This window comes from Rhinolophus hipposideros, assembly GCF_964194185.1.
Source record: "Rhinolophus hipposideros genome assembly, chromosome: 21".
Taxonomy (NCBI): domain Eukaryota; kingdom Metazoa; phylum Chordata; class Mammalia; order Chiroptera; family Rhinolophidae; genus Rhinolophus; species Rhinolophus hipposideros.
The window spans coordinates 10,204,015-10,231,443 of NC_138067.1; the positions used below are offsets into that span (position 1 = coordinate 10,204,015).

The 27,429-nt window shown below is 50.3% G+C and overlaps 2 protein-coding genes across 5 annotated transcripts in view; both read left to right on the plus strand.

Moving 5' to 3' along the window:
- ADGRG1 (adhesion G protein-coupled receptor G1) overlaps positions 1-2,681 on the plus strand; it is a 38,341-nt gene extending 35,660 nt beyond the window's left edge. For all 4 annotated transcript variants that reach the window (XM_081031330.1, XM_081031329.1, XM_081031327.1 and 1 more), the window contains one exon: positions 1,273-2,681. In XM_081031330.1, coding sequence (XP_080887456.1) covers positions 1,273-1,403 — 131 coding nt within the window. In that variant the 3' untranslated portion in view covers positions 1,404-2,681. The remainder of the gene's footprint in view (positions 1-1,272) is intronic.
- Positions 2,682-5,350: 2,669 nt separating this feature from the next.
- Positions 5,351-26,847, plus strand: ADGRG3 (adhesion G protein-coupled receptor G3). The gene is made up of 12 exons (XM_081030925.1): positions 5,351-5,973; positions 9,632-9,815; positions 15,083-15,221; positions 16,810-16,956; positions 17,743-17,877; positions 18,383-18,422; positions 18,590-18,690; positions 18,815-18,927; positions 20,946-21,226; positions 21,417-21,510; positions 22,644-22,927; positions 25,144-26,847. Exons 1-12 carry the CDS (start codon positions 5,913-5,915, stop codon positions 25,254-25,256), a joined length of 1,692 nt encoding a protein of 563 aa, XP_080887051.1. The 5' UTR covers positions 5,351-5,912; the 3' UTR covers positions 25,257-26,847.
- The last annotated feature ends 582 nt before the right edge of the window (positions 26,848-27,429 follow it).

The following is a 27,429-nucleotide window of genomic DNA, read 5'->3' on the forward strand; positions in this document are numbered from 1 at the left end:
CCTCATTTGTCCCATTCATAAAAGGGGGGCATCCAGGCCACAGTCAACAAGTCTTTATTCAATACCTACTATGTGCTACCAACTCCAGTTAAGCCCTAGAGCCACAGTGGCGAAATGGCTGGGTACAGGCCTGGCTTCTACGGAGCTCATCTTTAGTGGGGGGCGACTGAGTACAGGAAGCAAGCAGGCAGCCTTCCTAGGGGATCTCAGAGAGCAGGGAATCCTAATGGGCTACATGATGGACAGTCTGGGCTGAGGAAGGGGCCACTTTGGGGAGGGTGGCCAGGGGGCCTCTCTGTAGAGGAGAGACATCTGAAGACAACAGGAGGATCCAGCCAGGGAGATGTCAAGGGCCTCATTACTCTAAGCGTGGTCCTGGGACCAGCAGTGTCAGTACCACCAGGACCTTGTTAGAAACGCAGACTGGTGCGTCCTTGCCGTGCTGAGTCAGAATCCACATTGTGACAGATACCCAGGTGACGCATGAGCGGGAGACAGCTAAGGAGGCCTGGCCTGGGGGAGGAGCACTCCAGGCAGCAGCAGCAGCAAGCGCAAAGGTCCTGAGGTTGGAACAGGCTGCGTGTTGGAAGAATAGCGAGAACAAGTGGGGCGAAAGGGTAGTGACTGGGGGCAGAAGGGGAAGAGAAGTGCCTGGAGCAGAGGGGCAGGGATGTGAGGGCCTGGCATGATGACAGAAGAGTCCCTTCCTGCTCTACCTGCACCCTTCCACCCACATCGCGCGCCTCTGCCCTTGACTGTTTTGGGTGGGGATGGGGATTTGCAGAGGGACCTGGCAGAACAAGTTGAGGGAGGGGAGTTTTCCTTCTCACCTGTGACATGAAGGGGACTCTGTAAGGATTATAAATGATGCCCATTAATCCACATCAACATTCACTGAGCTATTAATAAATCATAGCATTGTTATTTGGAGAAGAGAAGTATTGAGTGATTAAACCGGTGGGCTCCGGAGTCCAGTCTCTGCTGTTTGACTTCTGGTTCAGCCAAGTCCCCTTACCTCCCTGGGCCTCGGTTTCCTCGTTTGTAATACAGAATAGTATGAAATAGGTCTAACCTCATAGGAACCTCAAGAGAACAAAGTGAGATGGCATGCAGGGAATTGCACAGGGCCTGGCACATAGTAGGTGCCCCTGAGGTCACATTGGTCAAGAAGAGGGCAAGGGGCAGCTCTGAGTCAAGGCGGCCCTGGGACGGAGGAGTTGGTGGGGGGCTTGCTGCCAGCCTGCTGATCCCGGTGCCCCTTGCTACCAACAGGCTTCCTCATCTTCCTCTGGTACTGGTCCTTGCGGCTGCAGGCCCGGGGCAAGCCCTCCCCACTGAAGAGCAGCTCGGACAGCGCCAGGCTCCCCATCAGCTCGGGCAGCACCTCATCCAGTCGCATCTAGGCTGCCAGCCACCCACCCCGTGTGAAGAAGCAGAGATGCGGCCTCCCCTCACCTCTGCTTGCAGCCCCTGCAGCTGGGCCTGGCTGTTGGCAGGTCAGCCAGAGACTTGAGAAGGCCCGAGGACCTCGGAAGGTTGGAGCTGTTGCCATGGCAGCTGGACTCCCAGGCTGGGCCTTCTGAATTGGCGCACGGACTACTCAGCTTTCAGGTCCAGCTCACAGGTGTCTCGGGAGTGGAACCATCCTCCTGGCCATCCTAACATGGAGCTAAATGCCAGTCTTGACCAGCCTGCACTGGGCTCAGCTCTCGTGGCTGGAGATTGGGAGCCCGCAGGCCCCAGAGTCAGGTCCCAGACCTTTGGAGACCTGACCCTGTGCCCCCACCCAGGACAGAAATGTGCCGTAGCTATTCTGTTTCTGGTGATCACCACGAGGGAACTCTGCAGCCTTGCCATTTTAACACAAGGGTTGGGGCCAAGCTTCAGACCCTTGGAGGAGGAGAGCCCCTCCCCAGAGCATAACAGCAGCTCCTCTGCCTCTGAGCTCAGGGCTTCATTCTCCATCAGCCTCCCCAGCCCTCCTCCTCCCCTCCCCTGTCCTCTACTCACAGCCCGGGCTCCCCGGTTCCAAAGGTATATTTTGGGTTATGGTTCCCAAGAGCCGCCTGTGCCTGCTGTAAACCTTTATCTACTGCATAGGCCTTTGCTGGCCCCTGACTCAGGCTTAGTTTAGACATTCTGGGCTGGGCTAGGTCCGTCTGTCCTTCTGGGCTTCTCTATAGACTGCACCACCCTTGTTCACCACTGCCAAGCCCACACCTCTCAGGAGACCTCAGCCTCTCCCAAAGTCCTCTGGTGGCAAGAGCTGTGGAGCATAGCAGATCAAATTTGTTTCTATCCCAGCACTCTGAAGCCTGAGACATGCCTCCCCTGGTGACAGTAGCCTAGAGCCCATCACAGTTAATTTTGTTGGATACGGGTGGCCATACCCTGTCACTCCCCCTGAAAACGCTCAAGCTAGAGTGTGGGGCGTGCATGAGACAGAAACTCCTAGAGCTACAGGCAGGGGTTGGGGGAGCTACCATCCTGGCAGGAAATCCAGGAAGACTTCCTACAGGAAGGCAGCACTTGATCTGAACCTCAGCCTAAAAGGTGCAGAGGACTTTCTTTTAAATTACAAGTTCATTGTCTTTTGGTGTTACAAAGAAGTACACGTTCATTGTAGAGAATTTGGAAACTGTAGAAGAGTATGACGAAATAAAAATCAGCAGTTGTTATCACCTCACAAGTCAATGTAAACATTTTGGGGCATTTCCTTCTGAGTTCTCTTCTCTGCTTCTAGTAAGAGTCACTGATCCAAACACCTTGGGGCCAATCAGGAAACATGAACAAGAGAAGAGGACCACGTGTGCTGGGGGGAGGGTAAATGGCACGTGATGTCTGTGTTGGGGAGCAGTGGGGGGGGGGTCTGTCGTGAACCGGAGGTGACAAACCCATACTGAGCGGCCGCTGCTACTCATCTCCAGCCAGTCACTGCCTTGCAAGGATGAGGGCCTATGTAGCCAGACCATCTGCTTTTTATGAGAAATGAGAAACCCAGATTGTGGTGATATACAATCCCCCGATCTAAACATTTATGGACAATCCAAAATATTCGCTGGCCAAAGAAATCACACTTGAGGGCTGAGTCCAGCCCTTGACTGGTCACCTCACATATGTAACCATTTTATAGACCAGAGGAATGAAGTAGGTGGGCTGCAAGAATGAAATGATTGGACTATTATCCCATCAGGATCTTCAACCTTGCTTGGTCTCCCTCCCGTGTCCCATGGCACAAGTAAGGCAGATCAAATACATTTCTGAGTTATGACAACAGTCATGATGTTTGATCATTGCTATTTGTATCGAGGTGGAAAAGCCCTATGCAGGTCCACCCAGGTCCATATCCGAGCTTTCTGCCCTCCAGTCTCCTCCCTCTGCTCCTGGCTGCTTCCGGGGAAGCACAGGCCAGGAAAGGGGCACAGGTCTCTGGAGTTGGATGGGATGGGTGCAAAGCCACCGTGGCAGCCAGGGATAGACGGGCACTGTCCTTTGACAGGTGTGAATGTGGGATCTTTGGGTACCTGCAGGGACCTCTATACATGGGAACCCCCTACACCCTGCCTTTTTCCAACTCCACTCCTGCCTCTTGTTGGTCTGTGCCTTTCTCCAGCTGCTGAGGACTTAGGGCAGCTAGTGGGAGCAGAGCCAGCTCCCCTGTCACAGACCTGTCACTCTGCCAGAGAGTCTCTCAGAGCCCCATCACTTGGCTAGACCTGAGGGGGTCACCTACCCCCGTCACCTACCCCATAAGGAAAGGATCCAACCTCCATCCCAGGGAGATAGCATTCCCCTCAAATTCTCTTGAAGAATGCAAAGAACTCTCTTGAACACCTAGTTCCTGTTTTTCAGGCCAGCTCGGGTAGTGGGGAAGGGGTCCTGGGTTGTGTCCCACTTTTGTGACAGGTCCTGGATGGGCCAGTCACCTGACAGCTCTGTGGCGCTCCTTGACCTTGATGACTCTTGTCATGCACTTCACTGGGCTGTGGGACTTCGTACAACAAGACCACTGTTCCCACCAGGACATGACCAGGTTTCCATCCGGAGGCATCCGTTTGGTGTGGGAAATGGATTGGAGCAGCCAGCGGCGTGAATGCTGGTTGAGCCTGGCCAGAGGACTGGAGTCCTTGCACCTGGAGACAGAAGCCTACCTGGAGCCATTCACACAAGCCCGGGTGGGAGGTGGCAGAAGGGGAAGCTCTAGTTCTGTTTTCCCTGGGATTTGACGGTCCTAAGGCTTTGTAAGTGGCTCCAGCCAGTCACCGGCCCCCATAAGGCCTAGGAGAGGTGGCCCTCTGGCCCTACCCACGCCCCCCTTGTCACTTTCCCAGCCTCTCTGTCTTCCCAGATGTGCTAAACACTCTGGGACGTGGTCTCCACAAATAGGCACTATGAGCCCTTCTGAGGACCCCGGCCAGGCCGGGTCTAGTGGGCCTAGCAGGTGACAGTTCACAGAGCCCTGTTTACTACCTCACCTCACCCCTGCTGCGGGGAAGGCAGGCAGGCTGCTGGGTAGGAAGGAAGGGCAGGCCCGGTGCTTCCCACAGTCCTCCTGCCTTCCCTGCAGAGGAAGTGCTGGGGGCTTTATGCCAGATTCCCACCTGCTGTCCACACCCCGTGAGTGACCCCGACATTCTCTCCCCAGTCCTCCTCAGGCCCAGAGGGCCCAGCAGGGGGACTGAGCTCTGTCCGGACACTGTGTGGGAGGAAGGGAAAATAGAGGCCAGCCAAGGCTAGGTGGGTCCCCATCAGGCCCCCAGCGCAGAGCAGGTCCAGCTCTGGCCCTCGGGGCCTGGGAGGGGATGCTGGTGACATGCACCTTCTTGGTGGGGGGCCCTTTACCTGCTCATCTTGAAGTGATGCTAGAACGATGACAAGCTCCGTGGCCTCATCCACAGGCTTCCTTGGGGCCACCAGAGTTGAGTGGCCAACCCCTCCCCTTCCTTTATGCCACTCCCCGTGTGTGTTTGCTGCCCCCAGTTCCTGCCTGGGCCACTGTGACCAGCTTGGCCATAATGACAAGATTTCACAGAACTGATGATCATAAAATGATAGTTGTAATAATGGCCACGCCCACTGAGCAAGTCCAGTTACCATCGCATGAGTTCTCCACACGCTCACCTCGTGAGAGGCTCAGAGCAAATAACGCACACAGCTCCTCCAGCCAGGAAGTGGCCGGGACAGATGTCAGCCCAGTCCTGACCACCCCCGGAGCCCACGCTCTCGTCCCCCACCCTCCTGCCTCTCCTGTTATCCAGTCTGGTCGGGGAGGCTGGGGCCCCAGGGGTGGCTCCTCCTCTTCTCCCAGGCCCCCAGCAGGTGCGGCTTTGAGCCCAGCCTTGTTCAAACCATAGGAGCATGAGCATCATCCACGTCTCCATCCTCATCCCCAAAGCCAGACCCTGTGCCCAGCGTGTTATGGATCTCCGCAGGCCCTGACCCCACCCTGGGAGGCAGCCCACTGCTGTATGCTTCACTGAGGAGAAAACGGAGGCTCAGAGAGGCCCCAGCTTGTGAGAGGAAGGTCTGAGCTCAGTGTGCCTGCCTCTGAAGCCCGTGCTCATCGCCACCCCCCAGTCTCGCTCGGGTGCAGAGGCCTCTGCGGCCCCTGGACCTCAGCCCCACAGTGCCCACCCAGGCGGGCCTGGGAGCAGCATCCCTGGGTGGGTTCAGCAGCTCCTGCCAAGTCTGGCTTCCCCTGCAGGTGGTCACAGGAGATTAGGAACACTGACCAGTGCCCCACACCTTTCACAACCTAACTGATGGCGCCATGGAGCAGGAAGGGTGAGAAAGAAGCCACAGGAAGCTGCAACTCTGCCGCAGAGGGTGTGGACAGGCGGGCTCTGCAGAACCTGGGACCAGAGCACACACAGCCGTAAGGTTCGGGCCAGCGTGGGCAAGGCTGGCCAAGGATGGTGACGCCCAGTGTCCTGGGAGCCCTGCTTCTCCTGTTTTTCCTGCTCCCGGCCTCAGGTGAGCGACCTGCCTGCCTGTCTTCCACGTATCTGTCCAGCATGAGGTCATGGGGTTTGGGGCATATGGATGAACCTCTTTAGCCTTCAAAGGACCCTCTTCTTTTCAAATGTTGGGAGATTCAAGGAAGTTCAAGATTTAGTCCCTGGCTCAAAAAAGGATGCAAAGTGGCAGTGCTGTCCTTCTGGTGGCTGGGGAGGGCCCGGTGCAGAGCAAGCTCGCAGGCAACGCTTGATGGATTAATTAACTTAATAGCCAATGATGGCTGTCATACGGTCTCATTGGGCAACCGAAGGCCCCTGGGCCCTTCACAAAAGCCGTCATTCGCTGGTGGGGACTTCAAGACTCCCCAGGTGGTTGAGGTTACCCCATGACGATGTGGGTACCTGGGCTCAGGCAAAGCGTCAGCCTGTGAATAGCGTGAGAAGCCTCAGGAAGCTTATATCTAGAGATAAGTCTACTTCCTTTGTGAATATTTATGGGTTGGTCGCCCATTGCCCAATCATTCATTCATTCATTCATTCATTCAAGAAGCACTGATGGTGCCCTCTATGCAGTGCCAGGTGCTGTGCTTATACACCTCGTGGTCCCTGCCCTCAGTGGGCTCACAGTCTAGCAGAGTGACAGCAGGACTTCAGAGGAGTCCAGGGCATAGTGGGGGCCCAGCAAGAGGTAGACATACTCTAATAAAGGGACACTTTGCAAAGACGCAGGAGTACCTTTGGCAGGAGGATGGGAACCAAGAAGAGGAGTTACAGGCCAGGGCTGGCACAGGGAGAAAAAGTTGTAGCTGAGGGAGAGAAACGCAGGCGATGAGCCCTAGAGAGGTGCTGTAGGGGGAGGGGGAGCCACAAGTACTGCCCTGCCCCCCTCCTGCCCTCTGACCTCTGGCCAGCTCCCCATTTAAATCTAGACTGCGGTGGTCTTCAGAGGCCAGCCTCTGGGGCAGAGCAGAATGGACAAGTGTAGGACGGGTCTTCAGGGGCGGAGTGGCTCCATCTGCACACAGGCCTCGTTCAGGGTCTCCCCGTCTGGACTAAATGCTTCCAGTTTTCCAAAAATAATCACAAAAAAGGTATTTATAATATTCTCTGCACTAGGTGCTTGTCAACAGCTTCACATACATGACTGCACTGAAATTTATGGCAGGCCAAGAGGAAGGCTCTGTAAACGCACACCACGGTGCCACCTGCATTTAGCACCCATTCTTTACCCCTGGGATTACACAGAGCATGGTACCTCTCCCCACTCCCCTCTTTCTTTTCTTCCTTCTTTTTTCTCTCTTTCTCTCCCTCTTCCTATTTTACTTAAAAAAGCAAATGTGGATCATATTACTGTGTTTCCCCAAAAATAAGACCTAGCTGGACCATCAGCTCTAATGCATCTTTTGGAGCAAAAATTAATATAAAACCCCGGTATTATATTATGCTATATTATATTATATTATATTATATTATATTATATTATATTATATTATATTATATTATATTATATTATATTATATATTACATTATACTACATTATATTATATTAAAGACCCAATCTCATATTGTATTAAAATAAGACCGGGTCTTATTTTAATTTTTGTTCCAAAAGACGCGTTAGAGCTGATCACCGGATCGGTCTTATTTTCGGGGAAACACGGTATATACACGCTCATCTATTATATGCTTTCCCTGCCCCCCATTAAACAATGTATCATTAATATCTTTACAATCTAACACAAATTAACAGTTCTTTTTAAGCTACATAAAACACCATTGCACATAGATCTGATCATTATAAAATCCATTCTAAAATGTTATTTTTTAACCCTACATTTACTCTTACTTTGGCCTGCCATTATCTTTACCATTTTATTTCTGTCTTTAAAATTAACTAGTTTATTTATTGTAAAAGTAATATTGTGTATGATTTAAGAAAAAATCAAACACCAGAGAAGGGTATGAAAAATGAAAAGTGTCTCCTTAGCCCCCTCAGCCTAGCACTGCATAGCCAAAGGTAGATCGATCCCAAAGCTAGACCCCCCTTAACACTTCCTAGTGTATCATGGGAAAGGTTAAGGGCTCAGATTGTCAAGACTCCTTTCAATGGGTAAAGGATCCGACAAAGCAGTTCACTGAGAAAGACATACAAACACATGCTCAGACTCCTCCTTCAACGTAAACTAACCCATTTTTACCCTTCACATTGGCAAAGGTTTGAAAGTTTGGGCACAGCCTAGGAATATGAGGATGGGTAACAGTCACTCTTTCCCACTTTTGGTGGCAGTGTAAACTGCACCCCTTTTAGGAGAAGGAAAGTCAATAACACTTAGCAATTTTTAAAAGCACATATATTTTGATGCACAAATTTCTACGGTAGAAACATATTCTTAACACAAGCTGACAAAGATGTAAGCAGCATTGTCCAAAACAGAGAAAAGAAACCCTCCAATTGTTCACCAACAGAGGACCAATTGAAAAAATGTTGCAATACTCGTGTCATGGAATAGTACACAAATATATAAAGAATGAGATGGATCAATATTTGCTCATGTCTAAAGCTCTTCAAGATATATTGCTAAGTGACCCCCCCCCATGGAAATTTAAAAATGATCTACATAAAAATATCTGCATAGAAAACTTCTGGAAGGTTGTGTAATAAACTGACAGTTGGTCAACTCTGGAGTGTGACTTGGGAGTTGTAAGGACTTTTACTTTTCATTGTATGTCCTTGTGTACAGTTTAATTCTTTTTTAACTCTGTGCGTATATTACTTTTGTTGATAGATATGTAGACACATCCATCTATCCAATGTAAATACATAGATGCAAATAGTCAGTTTTACAAGGAAATTCTCACTTCCTGGAATAAGTAACACTGGCTCTTTGAACACCTACAATGAGCTATGTCTTTTATGCATATGAGCTCTAATCCTCCCCAAAATTCACAAGGAAGATATTATTAGCCTCATTTGGCTGATGAGAGTTGAGCCTCAGACAGTTTAATAACTTGCCTGAGGACACACAGCTTAAAAATGACCCAAAGCTACCACTTCATCCTCATACCAGGTGACAAGGAACTGAACTGGAAGTCTCTAGTCCTGGAGCCATCTCCAACTAGCTGGTGACCTTGCTTAAGTCAATATGCTCCGGGGGGCCTCAGTTTGCTGAATTCTCTACCCACCCCAGGTGGTAGCCATGAGGGTTGTAATGGGAATGTGGGAGAATAAGGCAGAGGAAGACAGAATACATCCAAGAGTTATGCCATGAGGACACAGCTGCAAGGGCTTTGGAAAGTCTGGTGCAGAACAACTACAAAAAGTCAGGCAGACTCCCTGGAGGAAGTGGTAAAAGGTAATAGCACTAACATATAAAAGCTTTTATCTACAGAGCCACGTGCCCAAGCCCTTTGTACACACTTTCCACAAAGCATCCCATAGGCCCTGTGAGACAGGGGTGGGCGGGTAGAGGTAGGGGGGGTGGTATCTCTTTTCACCTTGGACTCAAGGCCCAGGGAGGGTATGCGTCCAGCTCAGGTGCACACAGTGTGGACTGATGGAGCTGGGATTCCCGCCCACACCGCCACTTTGGAGCCCAAGCTCCTCCCCCACCACTACCCTCCTCCTTGCTGCCCCTCCCCACCCAGCCCATTCACACTCTGCATCCCTCCCTCAGGTGAGGAAACTTCTACAGATAAATCGAAGCCAAAAACAGTGCGGGAGGAGCAGCCAAGAAACATCTGCCGTGGGCTCCTCAATAAGGGCCAGTACGAGGCCTTCTACCTTGAGGACACTGCTGAGTGCTTCAAAAAGTGTGGGCTGTTAGCGAATGAATCCTGTGACCTGGGAAACTTGCAGAGGTAAGGGGGCCCGCTGAGCTGGCGCAGGAATCTGGGGCTCCTGAGGGGGTGGGGGAGGGACGGGATGGAGCAATTAGCCCTCATGACCCCAGAAAATGCTGCTTCCATCTCTCTCTTCCACCTTGTTGTTTGCATTCCTCGGTCTCCCCAGCCCACCCCAGAGACCTCTCTGATCCAGCAGATACAGAGATAAGTCAGCCCTTGTCCCTGCCATTGGGAGATGTGGAGAGACAGTCTCAGGCTCAAATGATAGACAAAGTATTAGGTTAGCTCAAAGGAGGTAAGTCTGCCAAAGCTTCACAGAGGAGAGAAACCAGCGAAAGGACTTTGCAGACTGCACAGGAGTTATCTAGTGGACCCAGGCAATGTTAGGAGATACCTACAGGCAGCAGTACTTCAGGAAGTACAGAGGAAGAACTACATACAGTGCTTTCAACTGTGAAAGAGTTAAGTGCTGGGAGTGGAGGTAACAATGGGAGGTAGGGTGGGCGGGGGATAGACCTGGAAATATAAGCGGGGACCAGAATGTGAAGGGTCATGTAAGCTATATCAGTGTGGGAGGAGGCACGGTGAAAATATACGTTACAGAGAGAAACAGTGTAGTCCATGTGCATTTTAAAAGATTGCTCAGGCTTCAGGGAAGGGTACCAAGGTGGTGAGGCAGGAGGAGACGTGACCACCTAGGAGGTAAGTACAGTAGTCCAGGAAAGAATGGGGGCTCGATCACCAGCACCACCACAGACGACAACTTTTACTGTGCACCTAGAAAGGAGCGATGGATGAGAGAGATTGTATGGTGTGGAATCAATAACACCAAGAGACGGATGAGACCGAGAGACCAAGAGATATTGGATTGAGGGACAGGAAAGGGTTTAGAAGACAACATCTCCAAGAGTCATCTCTAAAAATATCTTTGCTTCTCTCTCCTCCCTTCCCTTCCAAGCAAGTTGCCCACGATCCCCTGGAGTACTCAGGACGGAGTCATAGTTGGCTCTCAATCCACATCTTTCTTATTTATTCAATTTTCGGGGGGTGACAGTGATGAGTTAAATTATATACGTTTCAAGGGTACATTTCCATAATACATCACCATATATTTGACCCCCTTTTCCCTCTTCTGCAACCCCTCCTGCCGCCTTACCCTCCGGTAACCCCTAAACGGTTGTCTGTGTCTATGAGTTTTTGTTTCTTTGTTTGTTTGTCTTGTTCCTTTGTTGCTTTCAGTTTTATATCCTACATATCAGTGAAGTCATATGGTTCTGACTTTTTCTGTCTGACTTATTTCACTTAGCATAATAATCTCAAGATCCATCCATGTTGTCACAAATGGCACTATTTCATCTTTTCTTAGGGCAGAATAGTATTCCATTGTGTACCACGTTTTCTTTATCCAATCATCTATTGAAGGACACTTTGGTTGTTTCCATGTCTTGGCCACAGTGAATAATGCTGCAGTGAACAACAGGGTACATATATCTTTATGGATAAGTGTTTTCAGATGTTTTGGGTAGATATCCAGAAGAGGGATTGCTGGGTCATATGGCAATTCTATTCTTAATTTTTTGAGGAGTCTCCATACTGTTTTCCATAGCGGCTGTACTAATTTACATTCTCATCAACAATGTATGAAGGTTCCTTTTTCTCCACAGCCTCTCCAATACTTGTTATTATTTGTTCTGTTGATGATAGCCATTCTAACAGGTGTAAGGTGCTATCTCATTGTGGCTTCGTCAATCAGCATTTGTTGAAAGGAATGAATGAAAAGCCTACATTCTTCTGCTTGGTGTTAGGACAGCAATCTGATTGAGCTGCATTATTTCTGTGGCCTAAAAATGCTCCCATCCCCAGCTGCAGCTGCTCCAATAGCATCTCAGTTCCAAAAAGCTGTTCAGGAGCTCCTCTCTGTGCTGCCATATAGTGGGGATAAGAACTTTGGAAAAAGTGAGGGCTCTGGGATCAGAATATGTGGATTCTGTTTCCAACTGTATCACTTAACCAAGTTATCTCCTTTATCTTCACAACCCACTGAAATAGGTCCTGTTACCAACCCGTTTTTCAGATGAGAAAAGTAAGGCTTCAAAGGGTTACATAACTTGGTCATAGTTACACAGCGGGTAAGTAACAAAGTCAAACACGAACCTAAGTCTGGAAGGCAGTAACGGGGGAGGCGTGTAGTAATACAGACTGGGGTCAGACTGCCAGTGCTCAAAAGTGGCATTAGATTTTGGACAAGTTACCTTTAACTTTCCTCATCTGTAAAATGGGACTAAATAAGACCTCACTTGTAGAATTACTGCAAGGTTTAAATATACAGTTCAGACATGTTAGCTGGTATCATTCTCATTATCAGTGTTGTCATTTTACTGCTGTCATTTCCAAAGCCTTTCTTTGTTCTTCACCTCTCTCCTTTACCTCCCTCATGGGATTGTTGTTGAGATTAAATGAGATCATGTATGTATCACTTATTAGCAAATGGTAGGAGCTCAATACATTTGAGTGTTCTTTATTTAATGACTTTTTTCTAATTATAGAAGTAATGCATATTCATCATAAAATATTTGGAAAATAACTACAGAAAGTAAAATGAAAAATTCCCCTTCTTACTATCCAGAGATAATTATTATTTTCATTTTGGTATATTTCTTTTTAGTTCTTTGTGATATAATATGCATAAAACACAACTTATTTACCCATTTTATGTTGATGGATATTTGGGTAGTCTGCAGGTTCTGGCTTATACAAACCAGGTTGCTATGAATATTCTCGTTCACGTATTTTGGTGAACGTGTTTTTCTGCAAGGTGTATTGCTAGGAGGGAATTGGTGAGTCACAGGGTAGGCATGTGATTATCTATAATAGAAACTGCCAGTTTTCCAAAGTGCTTGCACCAAATTTCATTCCCATGAACAGGATATGATAGTTCCAATTACCTAACATCCTTGTCAGCACTTGGTATTGTCTGCTTTTTCATTCTAGCCATTCAGGCAGGTTTATACTGTTTTTTTTCATTACATTTCCCTGATGACCATTGAAGTTTAACCCCTTTTGTATATTTATTAGACATTTTGATTATCCTCTTTGTGAAGTGCCCTTGTAAGTCTTTTGCTCGTTGTTCTATGGGCTTCCTTGAATTTTTCTTAGTGATTTTTAGGGGTTCTTTATATATTCTGGATACATATCTTTGCAAACAAATGCTCACAAAAATATTCTCCCTCACTGTGGGCTGCATCTTTATTCTCTTAGCGCTGTCTTTTGACTAAGGACAGACATTCTTAATATTAATATAGTGCACTATATTGGTCTTTTACTTTATAGTTAAAAATTCAACTATATATCTATGCTTTAGACTTTTTGAATATATGTTACGTTCCACAACTGAAATAATTTCTAAAAGTACTCTGAGAACCAAGTCAGAAATCTTCCCTGGAGGAAGTGAATTGGGCTGTTCTATGAGGCCAAGGCGTTTTCGTAAAACGCATGAGGTAAACCTCACGACTTTATTTGGTAACAATGACAATCACAATACTTCTTTGTTTAGATTTTTAAAAGGTAAATAAAAGCTAGAATCAATTGATGTAGTTCAGTCGACGGATTTGGACAATCTCATCCCACTGTTTGTGGCGGGATGTTCTAATTGCTTGCCCCACTCAAGCGCATTGGCATATATTTGCATGGTTTACTCTTATATTGTACAATATTTTTTTCTGTGGTTTCTTTGGGGATTTTTCCCCCCTTGTTAACTGTGATTATTCAAATATGATGTCAAAATAAGAGCCTCCTTTTGTCTCTCTGGCAAGCCCTCCATAGCTGCTTCTTTCCAACAGCCTTGATCTGGCTGTATCTGCTTTTCCTGCATCTGTTCCCCTTCCCTCCCATTGCTATCTCAGCCCCTACCCAGGCAGCAGGTCTTAGGACCCCAGGCTTAGGAAAAGGAACGCTAGCACTCAGTGAAGTTTCAGTACCACAGAGAGTGTTACAGGTTTGCCTCACCCTAATATTTTAACTGAGGTAAGGGGACTGCAGTAAAATAAATGCCCATTCACTTTTATGTTCTGTGTGGTCCCAACAAAAGCTCAGTTCCCATAAGTCAGTTCCCATACAGCTCAGTGTCGAAACGCTGAATTCCCAGTCTGCAGTTAGTATGCAATAAATACGATGATGTGCTCACCCACGCCACACAATTATCATTCCACAATTTAAAACACTCAGAGGAATTTCTCCAAAGAAGACATACAAAACCCAACAAGCGCATGAAAAGATGCTCATCATCATTACTCATTAAGGAAATGTAAATTAAAGCCACAATGAGATACCACTTTACACCCACTGCAATAGCTACCCTTAGAAACAAAATGAAAAATAACAAGTATTGGCAAGTACGTGGAGAAATTGAAAGATACCTTGCTGGTGAAAATGTAAAATGGTGCAGCTGCTGAAGAAGACAGTTGGATAGCGCCTCAAGAAGGTAAACAGAATTATCATATGACCCAGCAATTTCACTCTTAGGCATATACCCAAAAGAACTGAAAACAAATCTTCAAACAAAAGTTTGTACGTCAATAGTCATAGCAGCCTTATTCACAATAGCCCAAACATGGAAACAACCTAAATATCCATCAGTGGATGAATGGATAAACAAAATGTGGTATCTCTATATGATAGGATATTATTCATTCATGAAAAGGAATGAAATACTTATACATGCTACAACATAGTTGAACCTTGACAACATTATGATAAGTGAAAGAAGCCAGGCACGAAAGACTAGGTATCATACAATTCCATTTATATGAAATATCCAGAATAGGCAAATTCACAGAGACAGAAAGCAGATTAGTGGTTGCCAGGAGCTGGGGGAAGGGAGAAAGAAGTGCCTGCTTAACGAGTACAGGGTTTCCTTTTGGGGTGATGAAAATGTTCTGGACCTGGACAGTGGTGATGGTTTGTACAACATTGTGAACGTATTTAATGCCACTGAATTGTACACTTTAAAATGGTTAAAATGGTAAATTTTATGTTATCACAAAAAAGACAAACTCATGAAAAACTGCTGGCTGGAATCCCTCAGAACCAGTGTAGATCGTCCCCAGGCCACCCCTCTCCTCCTTAGTGCTCTTAGCGTCTTTCCTTTGATATTCTGGGTCACCTCTCCTACCCCAACAGGCTGCCCATTGCATCTCCCCTCCTGCTGTCCAGGCTGGGGACCAGATGAGTGGGTAACTCAGCTTGTAAAATACTGCCTTGACCCTGATCCTGGCCCCTTACAGATACTGGCTGGATTATGAGACCCACCTGGTGGAGAACAGTACGAAGGAGATGATGGATTTGTCTTTTTTGAAGACTTTTGTCAAGAACTTCAGCACCAATATCTCAGAAGACCTGCACTTCTCTCTGACCCCCTCTCAGGTGAAGAGTATCCCCATCCTATTGGTTTGTTCTGGCCTGTTTTCCTCAGGTACATTTTTCAGAATTCTGAGTCATGGTCTGTGCTTGGTGCCCATTAAAACTTATCCCTCCCATATCTGTCCCTTTAGGTAGGGCTCTGTCACCTTGCTAATGGGTGCTAGAGAATTAATTGGATGACTGGGTCCTGGTAACAGATGATCTAGGTCACTAGGATGAGACATTTGGAAAATCATTGAATTGAGCATGGGGCAATGGGGTTCTATTCCTTGATGTCTCACTACGTTAGGAAGTGTCCTCTGGGAAATTCCTTCTGCTCTTGGGCCCTAGAGTCCTCATCTGTAAAATGAGCTCTAAAGCGCCTCCAAAGCCTGAAGTTCCTGTGAGCTCTTCCACCCAGTAAAGGGTGGAAGAAGCCAGTAAAGACACACTTAGTGGTCCTGCAAAGGGCTGAACGGCAGACTCTAGATTTACATTGATCTGGATTCAAATCCCCCTCTGCTGCCCAGCTCTGCAGCTATTGTAATCTTGGGCAAATTACTTATATGTTCTCAGTTCCCCCATCTGTAAAGTGATGATGGTATTGCCCACTTTCAAGGTTATCTGGGGAGCAAATGAGATAATTCACAGGGAATGCTTGGCACATCAAAGGCACAGCCTCCTTAAAGAATGAAGCCGAGGGTGAAAGGTCAGGCGGCAGGTAAGAAGTACTTTTAGGTCTGTCTGGAGAAGGGGAGATGGAAAATGGATAGGGTCTTTCTCAACCCTCTATTATGTCACCCAGTCAGCTGCGCCCTCTGTGTGAGGTATGCACTGGCCCCAGAAATAACCCACGTGTCCTTTGACAAGGGTCCAGACTGGGAGGGAGAAAGCTGGAGCCCTCGGCTGTAATCCTCAGCTCCCTGTTCTGCTGCCCCTGAGATGCTTGTGAGGCAAGGCCAGGTGGGATCAGGCTATGGTGGCAGGGGAACACGGAGGTCAGAAAATGAACAAAACACGCTTTGCAATTACCAGTGAGATTTATTTTAATATTTTGAGCATTCTTAGCTTCTGCAAGATTTGTTGTTTAGATGCAGGGATGGAAGTCACACTCAGTGTGGATTCTTCTACCCTCCACCTCTGCCCTCACTGTGTCCCTTCTGGATTCCCTTGTTCGTTCCACTTATCCCTGAGTCAGAAGCCAGACATGGTCACCATGATGCCCGTGGAGCTACAGGGGCTGTCAGGACTCTGGCAAAAGCTCACGAGCTGACCCTCCTTCACACTTGCCACCTGAGCTCGCCCAGGTGTCATTGCTTCGCAGCCCACTTTCAGCCTGACAGGTGGCCATGCAGGCAGCTTGTTCGCTCCATGCTGCATAATGAAAACACTGAGGCTCCACGAGTGCTGTGATTGTTCAGGGCTCACAGCCTGGACCGAGCAGACCTCTGACTGTCCCCCCACATGTCCTGCCTCTCAGAGTTAAGGTCCTCAGGTGCTGCCCCTCTACTCAGCGTGCCTCAGTTTCCCTTCTCAGTAGGGGAGTAGCAGGACCTGTACTGGGGGCTGGAATCCTTGGGTAAAGATGGAGCCGCTGAGTGTGTGGTTACAGATTCCGACAGAATTGATGGAGCATCAGCACAAGCCCCCTGACAGAGTCCGGCTGCCCAGGAGCCTATTTGCATCCCTGCAGAGCAGCAAGCCCGTGGGCCGCTTGGCCATATCCATCCTGGACATCGGGTCGGGGAGTGTCTTCAAGGTGAGGGGGGTCCAGATGGAGGCTCAGGGCAGTCTGAGGTTCAGTGCTTGGTTCACGATGCAATGCCTGCCTTCTGTGGAGTCTTCCCTGAGGGACGGGTAGGGACGGAGGAGGGCAGGAACCTCTGGAGAGTGTTTCTAAGTAGCCCACAGTCTCTAGAGTCTGTGCACTTCAGACGCGCTCTGGTTCCACACACTCAGATGTTTAGACTCCACACACCAGTGCCCTCGGACTCGTCGGTGTATTCCACGTATGTTTAAATTCCCTGTGCATGCACAGACATGCATATCCTGTCCTATTCCTGCCTGGCACACGTGATCATGTGCTCCAGTACGTCCATGTCCACATGAGCAAGTGTACCCATGCCCTTGCAAATGTGTCCCCTGTGTGTCCCCAGAGGCGTGTATCTGCTCACAGTAGACATGCGTATGCCTAAGTGCTGGTGTGGTCAGTGCTCACGCCCCGTTGGTGCCTGTTGCCTTCCATTTCTGGTTGATCTTTCTTCTGGCCTTGTGCCCCGTCAGTTAAGAGGGCAGAGGAGCTCTGAAGGCTAGTGATGGAGAGCCTTCTGGTACACGGCTTTGTAACCAGTTGGCCTGGATTGTAGGGCCCACGCTGGCCCAGCCTGAGCAGGAGACTACAAGGAACAGCAGGAGGAATGTGACCCATGAGTACTTGGCCCTCTGACCCTCTGGTCTCCGGTCCTGGAGGCTCCCAGGAACCCCCGCCAGGGTTGAGTTGGGACAGCCCCTTCTGCAGCCTGACCTCCCCCATCTCCCTCCACAGGGCCCTCAGCTCAGCCTGGAGGATGACAGCAGCGTGTTAAACAATCGCTTGGTGGGCTTGAGTTTGGGCAGCATGCGTGTTACCGGGCTGGCCGAGCCTTTGGAAATCACCTTCTCGCACCAACGCCAGCCTCCTGTGAGTCCCTCACCCAGGCCTGGCAGTTACTGAGAGGCAGACAAGTAGGTGGACACCCCTGGGCATATGGACAGACGTGCGTGGGATTCTGCACCCCCCACCCTCCATACCCACCCAGGAGAAGACATTAGGGCCGTACACACAAGTGTGCCCAGGGACACGTGCTGACCCTATGCGCATATGCCCGCATGCCCCCAGAACCCTCCCACTCATGTGCTCCCAGAGGTGCACAAAGGACCTGGCACACCATCATACCTGCACACGGCTTTACACATCCGCCCACAGCACACCACCATATCCACTCCCCTCACACGCTGATCCAGGCTACCTCAATGGTGCAGTTCATGTTCCCATGTGACCACAGGGTAAGCCTTGATTTCTACCTAATGCACACTCAGGCTAAGACATGGGAGCACGCTGTCCTCTCCTCCACCTCCCCACAATCTCCTCTCTCTTCTCCCAACCTCCCCCTGCCTCTCCCCTGACTCCCACTCTCTGGTTTCAGAACATGACCCTCACCTGTGTATTCTGGGATGTGACTAAAGGTAGGGCCTGGACGACCTTCTATGGGTAAGATAGGTGGGGAAGGTGTGGGTTCCCTTAGGGGGCAAAGGCTCCACCCACAGGGCCCCTCTCCTCTGTTCCCTCCTCTCTGTTTCCTTCCCTTTCTCTCTGGTACTCTCTCTTCCCTCTCTCCTCCCCTCCCCTCCAGGACCAACAGGAGACTGGTCTTCCGAGGGCTGCTCCACAGAGCAGGGAGCCGAAGGGACTGTGTGCCGCTGCAACCACCTGACCTTCTTCGCCCTGCTGCTGGTAACAATTTTGGAGGAGCCCAGATTCCTGTCCCAGAAGGGGGCTGCCTGGCCGAGGCCAGGCCTTTCGGGGTACGTGGGCCTGGCCTCCAACTGACAGGTCCCTGTTGGGGGGTTGCCCACAGAGGCCGATCTTGGACAAAGCCACGGTACAGGCGCTCACACGCATTTCCCAGGCTGGATGTGGAGCCTCCATGATCTTCCTGGCCTTCACCATCGTCTCCTACACTGTCCTGAGGTGGGTCACCCCAGCCCTGCTCCCTCCAGCCAGCTCTCAGGGGCGGCAGCCATGTAGAATAGAAAGTCTCCTGGTGGTATAGCATTGTACTGCTATACTCTCCAAACCTTAGTTCCCTCATCTACAAAATAGGGTCGGAGGTTGAAATGTGTTGGGGCCATTTCCGTAGCAAGTGGCAGAGAGTCAGCTCACACTGGCTGAAACATAACAGGGAATGTGTCGTTTATGTAATTGGAAACCCTAAGGTGGGCTCGCTTCAGGTGCAGTTGGATCTAGGACCGTGTCCCCAGGACTTGGTCTCCCTCTGCTCCTCACGACTTTGCTTTCTCCTCTGCCTGTCGTGTCAGGAAGCTTCTCTGTGCTCAGGGGAAGCCCCAGGCTTGCACCACAGCTTCTTAGCGGGCTAGACAGTTAATATCCTACACGGAGTTCCAGAATTGAGGTCTTAAATTTTTTTTTTATTATTTTGAAATAATTATAGACTAACTGGTAGTGGTGAAAATAGTACATAGAATCCCTCGGTTTCTTTATCCAGCTTTCCCCAAAGATGACATCTTATAGAACTCTAGGACAACATCAAAACCAGGAAACTGATTTTGGTACAGTGCTGTTTAGAATACCGACCTCGTTCGATTTTCACCATTTTTTACATGCGCACTTGTGTGTGTGTGTGTGTGTTCTGTGCAATTTATCACATGTGTACCAAAGTTGAGTTTTACTGGTCTACTTTGCACCATGTACCCACAACTGCACAGGTCACTGTAGTCAAGGGATGGAGTACACTGATTGGTCAGGACAGGTCACGTGCCTGCTCTTGGGTTTGAGATAACAAAGGGCCAACCCCACCCAAACTTCATAGCAGAGAGTGGGGAAGGGTACCCCTCAGGAAAACCTGAGTCTGTTTCTGGAATACGGAGGAGTGGGTAGACGATGGGCAGAAATAGCAGAGACTGCTGCAGCCTGTACCCAGGACCTCCCAGGCCCAGGCCATGGCTGAGGGACCCACAGGAACTGCCAGCTTGAAGAAGCATGTAGAGCAGCCCCACACCACAGCCTCCTGACCCATGACTGTCCTGGGGCAGCCCTTAGGTCCCCTGTCCCGCTGCTCTTCTCCATGTTTCTTTGTCTCTGTCACCATTTGGCCCTGGGCTGCAGTGCCCACTGACCCCACCCACTCCATCTCAGACTCAATCATGGGTATAAGTGGTACCACCCCTGCCACCCCTCCCTAAACCCTGGCTTAGGACACTGCCCCCACTTCCAACAAGCTGAGCGTTACTTGCCAGCTGGCTGCACTCCTGGGCCTTGTGAGCCAGCTTGGAGTGCCAGGAGGAATTGCTACCAGCTCCCAAGGGTGGTGCCTGGCATCTCAGATGAGGCAGACATTATCCTTCGTGTCCCCTCCAGGCAGCCCTGGGCTCCCATTCCTCATGTGAGAGACCTGTGGGCTCTAATTCGCTAAGAATCCAGAGTGCGAGCTCCACAGAGAGGGAGGTGAACCCTGGGCAAAAGCTGTAGGTTGGGAGCCTGGAGCCCCTGCTCTGCTCTGTGACTCTGGAGAGTTCCTGGCCCTCTCTGGGCCTCACTGTCCCTACTGCATCCTACACATCGTGCATCCTTGAGGGGAAGGTAAACAGTTACACTGCACTTCTGGGAAACCCGAATCAGCCCAGGACGACGGATATTCAGAGACGGTGTCCCCAGAAGAAAATGTTCAAGGACAGTTTTGAAGACAGAGTAGGGAAAGGCATTGAGAGTGGAGGGAAGAGCCTGGGCAAAGTCTGGGAAGTGTGGAAAAGCAGAATGCATTCAGGAATTACAAGTTATGCAGTTTGGCTAAAGCGACGAATGGAGGGATGAGGCCCGCAGGATCTGAGGGGCCATGAGAGGGCTCCTGGACTTGAACTTGAGGGCCCTCACACTCTGGCTGTTGGCAGGGGTGGAACAGAGGAGGTGGGATGCAGAGGCCATGGATACTTTGGCCTCTTGCAGCCTCTCACTGGCTCTTCTCTCCCCAGGTTCTCCCGGCAGAGGTTCAAGTCAGAAGATGCCCCCAAGATCCACTTGACCCTGAGTATTTGCTTGTTTCTCCTGAACCTAGCCTTCCTCATCAACGTGGGGCACGACCCGAAGGGGTCTAAAGCCACCTGTTGGGTCTTGGGGGCCATCTTTCACTACTTCCTGCTCAGTGTGTTCACCTGGATGGCCCTGGAAGCCTTACACCTCCACCTGCTTGTCATCAGGGTCTTCAACACCTACTTCCGCCACTACTTCCTGAAGCTGAGCCTCGTGGGCTGGGGTTGGTGCTGCCTGGACAGGCAACGGGGATGGCTGACCCTGGAAGGGACAGGGAGGGGAACAGCCGCGGGGAGAGAGGCAGCTCCGTATCTCAGATCGGCTCAGGGCTCAAGGGGTGGGCAGCTAGAGGAGTTTGGAGGAGGACAGGTCATAGGAGCCCCAGTGATGCCATGCCTCCTCTCCTCACCCAGGTCTGCCAGCCCTGATGGTCATTGGTACCAGGAGTGCCGATAGCTATGGCTACTACAGCATTCATGACAAGGAGAACAGGACCTCACTGGAGTTGTGAGTGGTGGCTGTGGAAGCAGGGATGAGGTCAGGTCCCTGGTTGCACATATCAGGTCGAGAGGGAGGTGGGGAGAGAAGGGAATCCTGGGAGGAGAGACTGAGTAAGTCAAGGCAAAAGATCCTCAGAGCCAGCTAGCGCATGGCCTGAAGGGGTAAACTGAGACCAGGAAAGAGGAAGTGCGATGAGGGAGGGGTCCTGAGAAGGAGGAGAGAGAACTGGATCAGGAGGCAGGATGCCTTGCTCCAGTCTGGGCCTCCACCAGCCTATATGGCACTTAGGGACAATTTTTAAAAGGTCCCCTTTACCCCTACTCCCAGTTTGCCATGCCAGACGCTCAGCCTGGTGAGTGGAGAGTGAACTGGATTTCAGCACCTACCTGTCCCCTCAGCCAGGTGCCCTTGTGCAGGGCACAACCTTCCCAACCCTTCCCAGCAGCCCTGGTTCTATCTAAGCTCTGCGTCTGAGTTGCTGTGTGACTTTCGGCAAACCCATCCTCTCTCCAAGCCTCAGTCTCCTCATCTGCACAATGGTGGCGGGGGGCACTGATGGACATGCTCCTCGGGGCCTTTCGCCCCTGCAGTACAGGGAGCAGGGAGGCAGAGCTCAGCCTCTCCCAGGGCACCCACTGCTCTGTGCTGAGGGGCTGGTGGGGCCGTGGTCCTGTCCACAGGGCCTCAAATGCAGGGGCCACAGGGGTCTAGTAGGTCACATAAGTGCATGCAGTGGCCCAGGTGGGGACTGCAGTAGACTGGCAGTCACATACTCATCGAATGGGCAACTGATTACTGTTGCTCACGAGGGCATCCACTGAGCTGTATGTTTTTACCATAGAAGCAGAAATTTGGATGTTTATACCAAACCTTCTGCTTTTTAAAGGCTAGCCATTAATTCAAATTTTTTACAACATAATGTTGGTCCTTGGGGCCAAATTGACCCTTTCACCCCCACTGATCTAACAAAACAGCAGACTGGAGCCTCCTGAGAGCCCTTTCCCTAGGAGAGCAGCGAGATGGATGGGTGGAGACGGGGAAAAGCATCTTCTGGGTCACTGAAGTCAGTCCGGGGAGACGGCCTGGGGTTTGGTCGGGGGGTACCTGTCCCAGTCCCGAAGGCCATCCATGCCCTCCAGGTGCTGGTTCCGTGAGGGTACTGCCACCACTGCCCTGCACGTCACCGTCCATGGCTACTTCCTCGTCACATTCCTCTTCAGCACCGTGGTCCTGAGCCTGGTGGGCTGGAAAATCTTCACTCTGTCAAGTGCCACCGCAGGCAAGAAGCAGCGGCAGAACTGGAAAGGGCTTCTCACCTTGCTGGGCCTCTCAAGCCTGGTGGGCATGACATGGGGGCTGGCCATCCTCACGCCTCTGGGCCTGTCAACCATCTACGTCTTCGCACTTTTCAACTCCCTGCAAGGTGAGGCCCTTGAGCCGGGGGGGAGCAGGCTGCTGCATCTGCACCAGGGCATAGTGGGGTGGGGGGGGGAGTAGTTTGCAAGAAGCAGGATTCTCCTCAGTCAGCTCAAATTTGAGTGGACTGATATTAAATATCCAGGGCTCTCCCAAGAACTCCAGGGTGGGAAGGCTGGCTAAGCTCATGGGAGCTGGTGCCACGCTCAGGAAAAGCCACCCAAACCAAAGCAGATCCATCTTTTCCTCTGGAACCATACGTAGCCTCTCACCTTCTGTCTGTGGAAACTCCGTTCTTCTCTCTCCGCTGGCCCATTCCTACCCATGGCCCTCAAATGGCTGCCAATATGGCCATCTCAGCCCTACATGACCTTCCAAGTCCAGTGACCACCGTCTGATTCACTCTCTTCCATATTTTCTGGTCTAATCAGCTGTGATCAGGAGGGCAGGGTCATGTGATATGATGGCCACACGACATGCACAGAGTCTCTGAGGAGCTGTGGAGGCAGGAAGGAAATGACTAGTGGAGAAAATGATTGATACATCTGCTCCCCGCCGCCACAGTGTCCTTTCTCTGATACCCCAGCAAAGGGGCAGGTGCCAGGGTGTGAGTCATGGCTTCCCTGTGCCCACCTGTCCTCTGGGCACCTGTTCTATGCACAGAGCTTAGAGAAGCCTCACAGCCTGCCTATGAGGGAATCAGCCGAGAAACAACCTTTGACTCACAGTCTCATCCCGTCCAGAGGAATCACTGGGGACCCAGGTGTTCTAACCCAGCAGGAGCAAGTCCCTCATGGGACTGTGTGGCATTGTGGTTGGTAGCACTGGAAGCAGGCAGGCCTGGGTTCAAATCCCAGCTCCATTCACCACTCCAGCAAGTCACTCAGACCCTCTCATCCATCCAGTCGTCTGTATAGTTGTGATAATCCCAACACTTATCTCCCAGATTGCATGAGGAATAACTGAGATAATGCACACAGGGGATTTAATTGGCCTTCAGTGTGTGGAAACTCTCTTACCTGCAACAGAAGTCATCATTATAGGCCATTTAATGGTCCCCAGATGAAGAATCATGAGTCCACCTCTGGAAAATCCGAGAGGTTAAAGGTTGGAGAGAGATCTACCTTAAAGCTGTAGATTATATCATTATTCTTTCAGAGGTTACCCATAATATTTAAACCTGAACACTTCCCTTTTCTGAGTTGTTTCTACTGAGTGTGAGTTACTCAGTACGCTACCTTCCTCTCAAACACAATCGAGTCCTCCGTATACTTTAAGTGCCCTGGAACTTTTCTCAATATTTTTATTGTTGTTTAGAGTTTTAGTTGTAAATTTCTCGTAAACACACACAAAACTTTTATTTTTATCATTTTCTGTACTTACTCTAATTTTCATCCCTCACGCCTTCCCTCATCTTGCTGAAGCGCGTCCTGTAGTAATCCTTTATAGAGAGGGCAGTCGGAGAAACCCTCTGTGGTGGTGGTCGTGTTGTGTGTCTGCATATCCTTTTATTTTGTTCTTTCTTATCTGTGATGGATGTTGGTATACAGTAGTCCCCTCTTATCTGCAGGGAATACATTTCAATACACGCCCCCTCCCAGTGGATGCCTGAACCCACAGATAGTACGAATCATATACACTATGTTTTTTTCCTACAAATGCATCCCTATGATAAAGTTTAATTTATAAATTAGGTGCAGTAAGAGATTAAAAACAGTACCTAATAATAAAGTAAAACAATTATAACAATGTACTGTAATAAAAGTTATGTGAATGTGGTCTGTCTCTCAAAATATCTTCTTGTACTGTACTTGTCCTTCGTCTTGTGATGGAGTAAGATGACACAATATGTATGTGATGAGATGAGGTGAGGTGAATGACATAGGCCTTGTGACCTCTTGTTAGGCTACTATTGACCTGACACTAGGTCGGCCGGTGGAGTGTCTGCTTCTCGTGATCCGGGTCTCGGAGCCATGATTCACTGCGGGTAACTGAAATCGCGGAAAGCGAAACCACAAGTGTACTGTATATGTGTTTTCAAGGACTCCAAGATTTCTACTTGGTTCTTTTTCAGGAGTAGGTTTCATGGTTGCCTGGTTTTCCCGTAAGTTCTGAAACTCTTACAATGGAGCTATTTCTCCTCTGGGCAGCTGCCAGCCAAGCAGCCCAGACCCCTGTCGCCCCCCAAACCCCAGGCTCACTGGTGCCCTCTCCCCACTACAGGTGTCTTCATCTTCTGCTGGTTCATCATGCTCTACTTCCCAAGCCAGAGTGACGTGTCTTCCTCTTCTGGTCCTGCACGAGTAGAGCAGACCCATACGATGTCACAAGAATAAGGGGCTGGCCCTGCGCTCTGGACTCAGCTCTGACTTGCTGTGTGACCTTGGACAGCTCCCTGCCTTCCTCTGGGCCACAGTTTCCATGTCTGTACATGTGGCTGGGGAGGGAGGGGATGGGGACCAGATTGGACCACATGACATCAAAGGTCCCATCGAGATTCATCTATGGTCTGAGAGTCCACCCATCCAAGACTACAGCAGCCTAAAGTTCTATAATACTGAGATCCTTGCCAGCACAGAGCGACATTGTCATCCCCGCCCCCATGCCTCACTCCCCACCTTCATAGCAAAGCAGCCTATGTCTGCCATCGCTCACTTTCTCAGTAAGGGCCTGAGCCCAAATAGGGGAGTGTGTTGTTACCACAGCCCCTCAAAGGAGCCTCCAGCCTCTCCCCCTCTTCCCTCTTGTCACTGCCCTTCTACAGTTCCAACCTCTGGCTGCCAGTAGTGAGGGACATTCAGGATGTGTCATCCTCTCAGGCACTTGGGGCAGTTGTGGACTAGAGGTTTGTTTGGGGGGCGGGGGTTGGTCCTCCCAGCCAGCTTGCTCCTGGTCTCAACCAGTCCCACTAGGGCCTACTTTCACAGAAGAGCCCCCACCATTCGGGAGCTGCCATCCCTCCAGTTGTCCAGGACACTGAATTTCAGAGGATGCCACATACTCAGTGGTCTGATACCTCACGCAAGGCCCCCAGCCCCCTCTCTGACTGCTGCGTGGGTGGCCCAGCCTCTCACCTGCTGTCACGGTGGGGTGGAAGTCCAGGGCTCTGTACACCGGAGGGCAGAGGGGCCATGCCAGGGAAGGGGGCTGGGCTGAGCTGAGAGAGGAAGGACGTTTCCCCCAGAACCTGAGCTCTGCAGTGCAGGCAACTTGGCGGCCTTACTCACTTGGTCAGCCCAGCCCTGGTGCATTTCAGGCACTGAAAAAATATTTGCTGGCTGAATAGGAGGATGTGAGTTTGGCACCAGCCTGACGGGCCCTGAGCTTGGGGAATATCTCTGGCCAGACCCAGCTTGGGTATGTCACTTCCCATGGCTGGACCTCCATGTAGCAACCATGTACTGGTTTCCCCTGTAGGAAACAAAAGGAGGCAGAGATAACAGAGCTAGAGGGAGAGATGGAGAGATGGAGAGAATTACAGACAAGCTGGCACAAAGAAAGAAAGCAGAGAGAGAGACAGATGCAGAAAGGCAGCCGCGCCCCCCCCACCCGACCCCCAGCCTGCCCTGACCAGGCGAGCAGACACTGGCATCCGCGCCCCTCCCCGAGCCCCACACCACCTGTTCATGTCCCCACTGTAGCCTTTACTTACTAACCACCCAGGACATCTCACCCCTACCCAACCCCCACCTTCTCCAGTGGGCTCTGGGGACGGTCAAGCACCTTCTACAGGTGAGAAATTATTAGACCCTCCCCACAGCCCCTGGGCTGCCAGCCTCCTCCCAGACGCCAAGTCCTGACAGGAACTGGACCAGCTAACAGATGAAACACAGGAAGGCGTGGGCCCTTGTTTTATGCAAATCATGTTCCTGGAAGGGAAATCTTAGGGTGTGGACATTACACCAGTCAAGCCACGTTTTGTACACACACCAGTTTTTGTGCAGTTTTGGTGGGTTGGGGGGCTTATCTTCACAGACGTCTCTTTCTCCCCTGAAGATCTCCACTCTCTTATCCCAAAGTCTCAGCGTTACCAATCTGTTCACAGGAAGAACAGATACAGACAACAGTTTCTAACGAGACTGGGCTCAAATCCTGCCTCTGCAATTGAGGGGCTGTGTGACCCCGGCCACGCAGCCTCACCTCTCTGAGCCTCAGTTTCCCCCTCTGTAAAATTGAGATCAAGTCCTTGCCTCGTCCTGAGAGCATTAAGTGAGGTGACGAAAGTAAAATGCCCAGTACTGATTCAGTAGGAGTCAGTGGTCTTGGCCCCCTGACACCCTTTGGCTTAAAGAAAACCCAGGTGGAGCCCTTGTATAAAGCATGATCCTATGCAACCTGTATGTAAACTAGGAGGGGTTTGAAGGTTAAAGCTCCCTTCCAGATTCCTCTACAGCTCTGCCAAGCGGACCAGCCCTGTGTGAGGATGAGGCATGGAGGCCCCGAGAGGCCCGGCAACATACACAAGGACACTCTGCAAAGTGGGCTGGTGCTAAGGCTGGGGCCTCCCTG

Coding starts and splice junctions, on each gene's coding strand:
- ADGRG3 (XM_081030925.1), top strand. CDS start 5,913: ATGGTGACGCCCAGTGTCCTGGGAGCCCTGCTTCTCCTGTTTTTCCTG. Junction 15,222..16,809: donor TCTCTCTGACCCCCTCTCAG/GTGAAGAGTATC, acceptor GTGTGGTTACAG/ATTCCGACAGAATTGATGGA. Junction 17,878..18,382: donor CGCACCAACGCCAGCCTCCT/GTGAGTCCCTCA, acceptor CTCTGGTTTCAG/AACATGACCCTCACCTGTGT.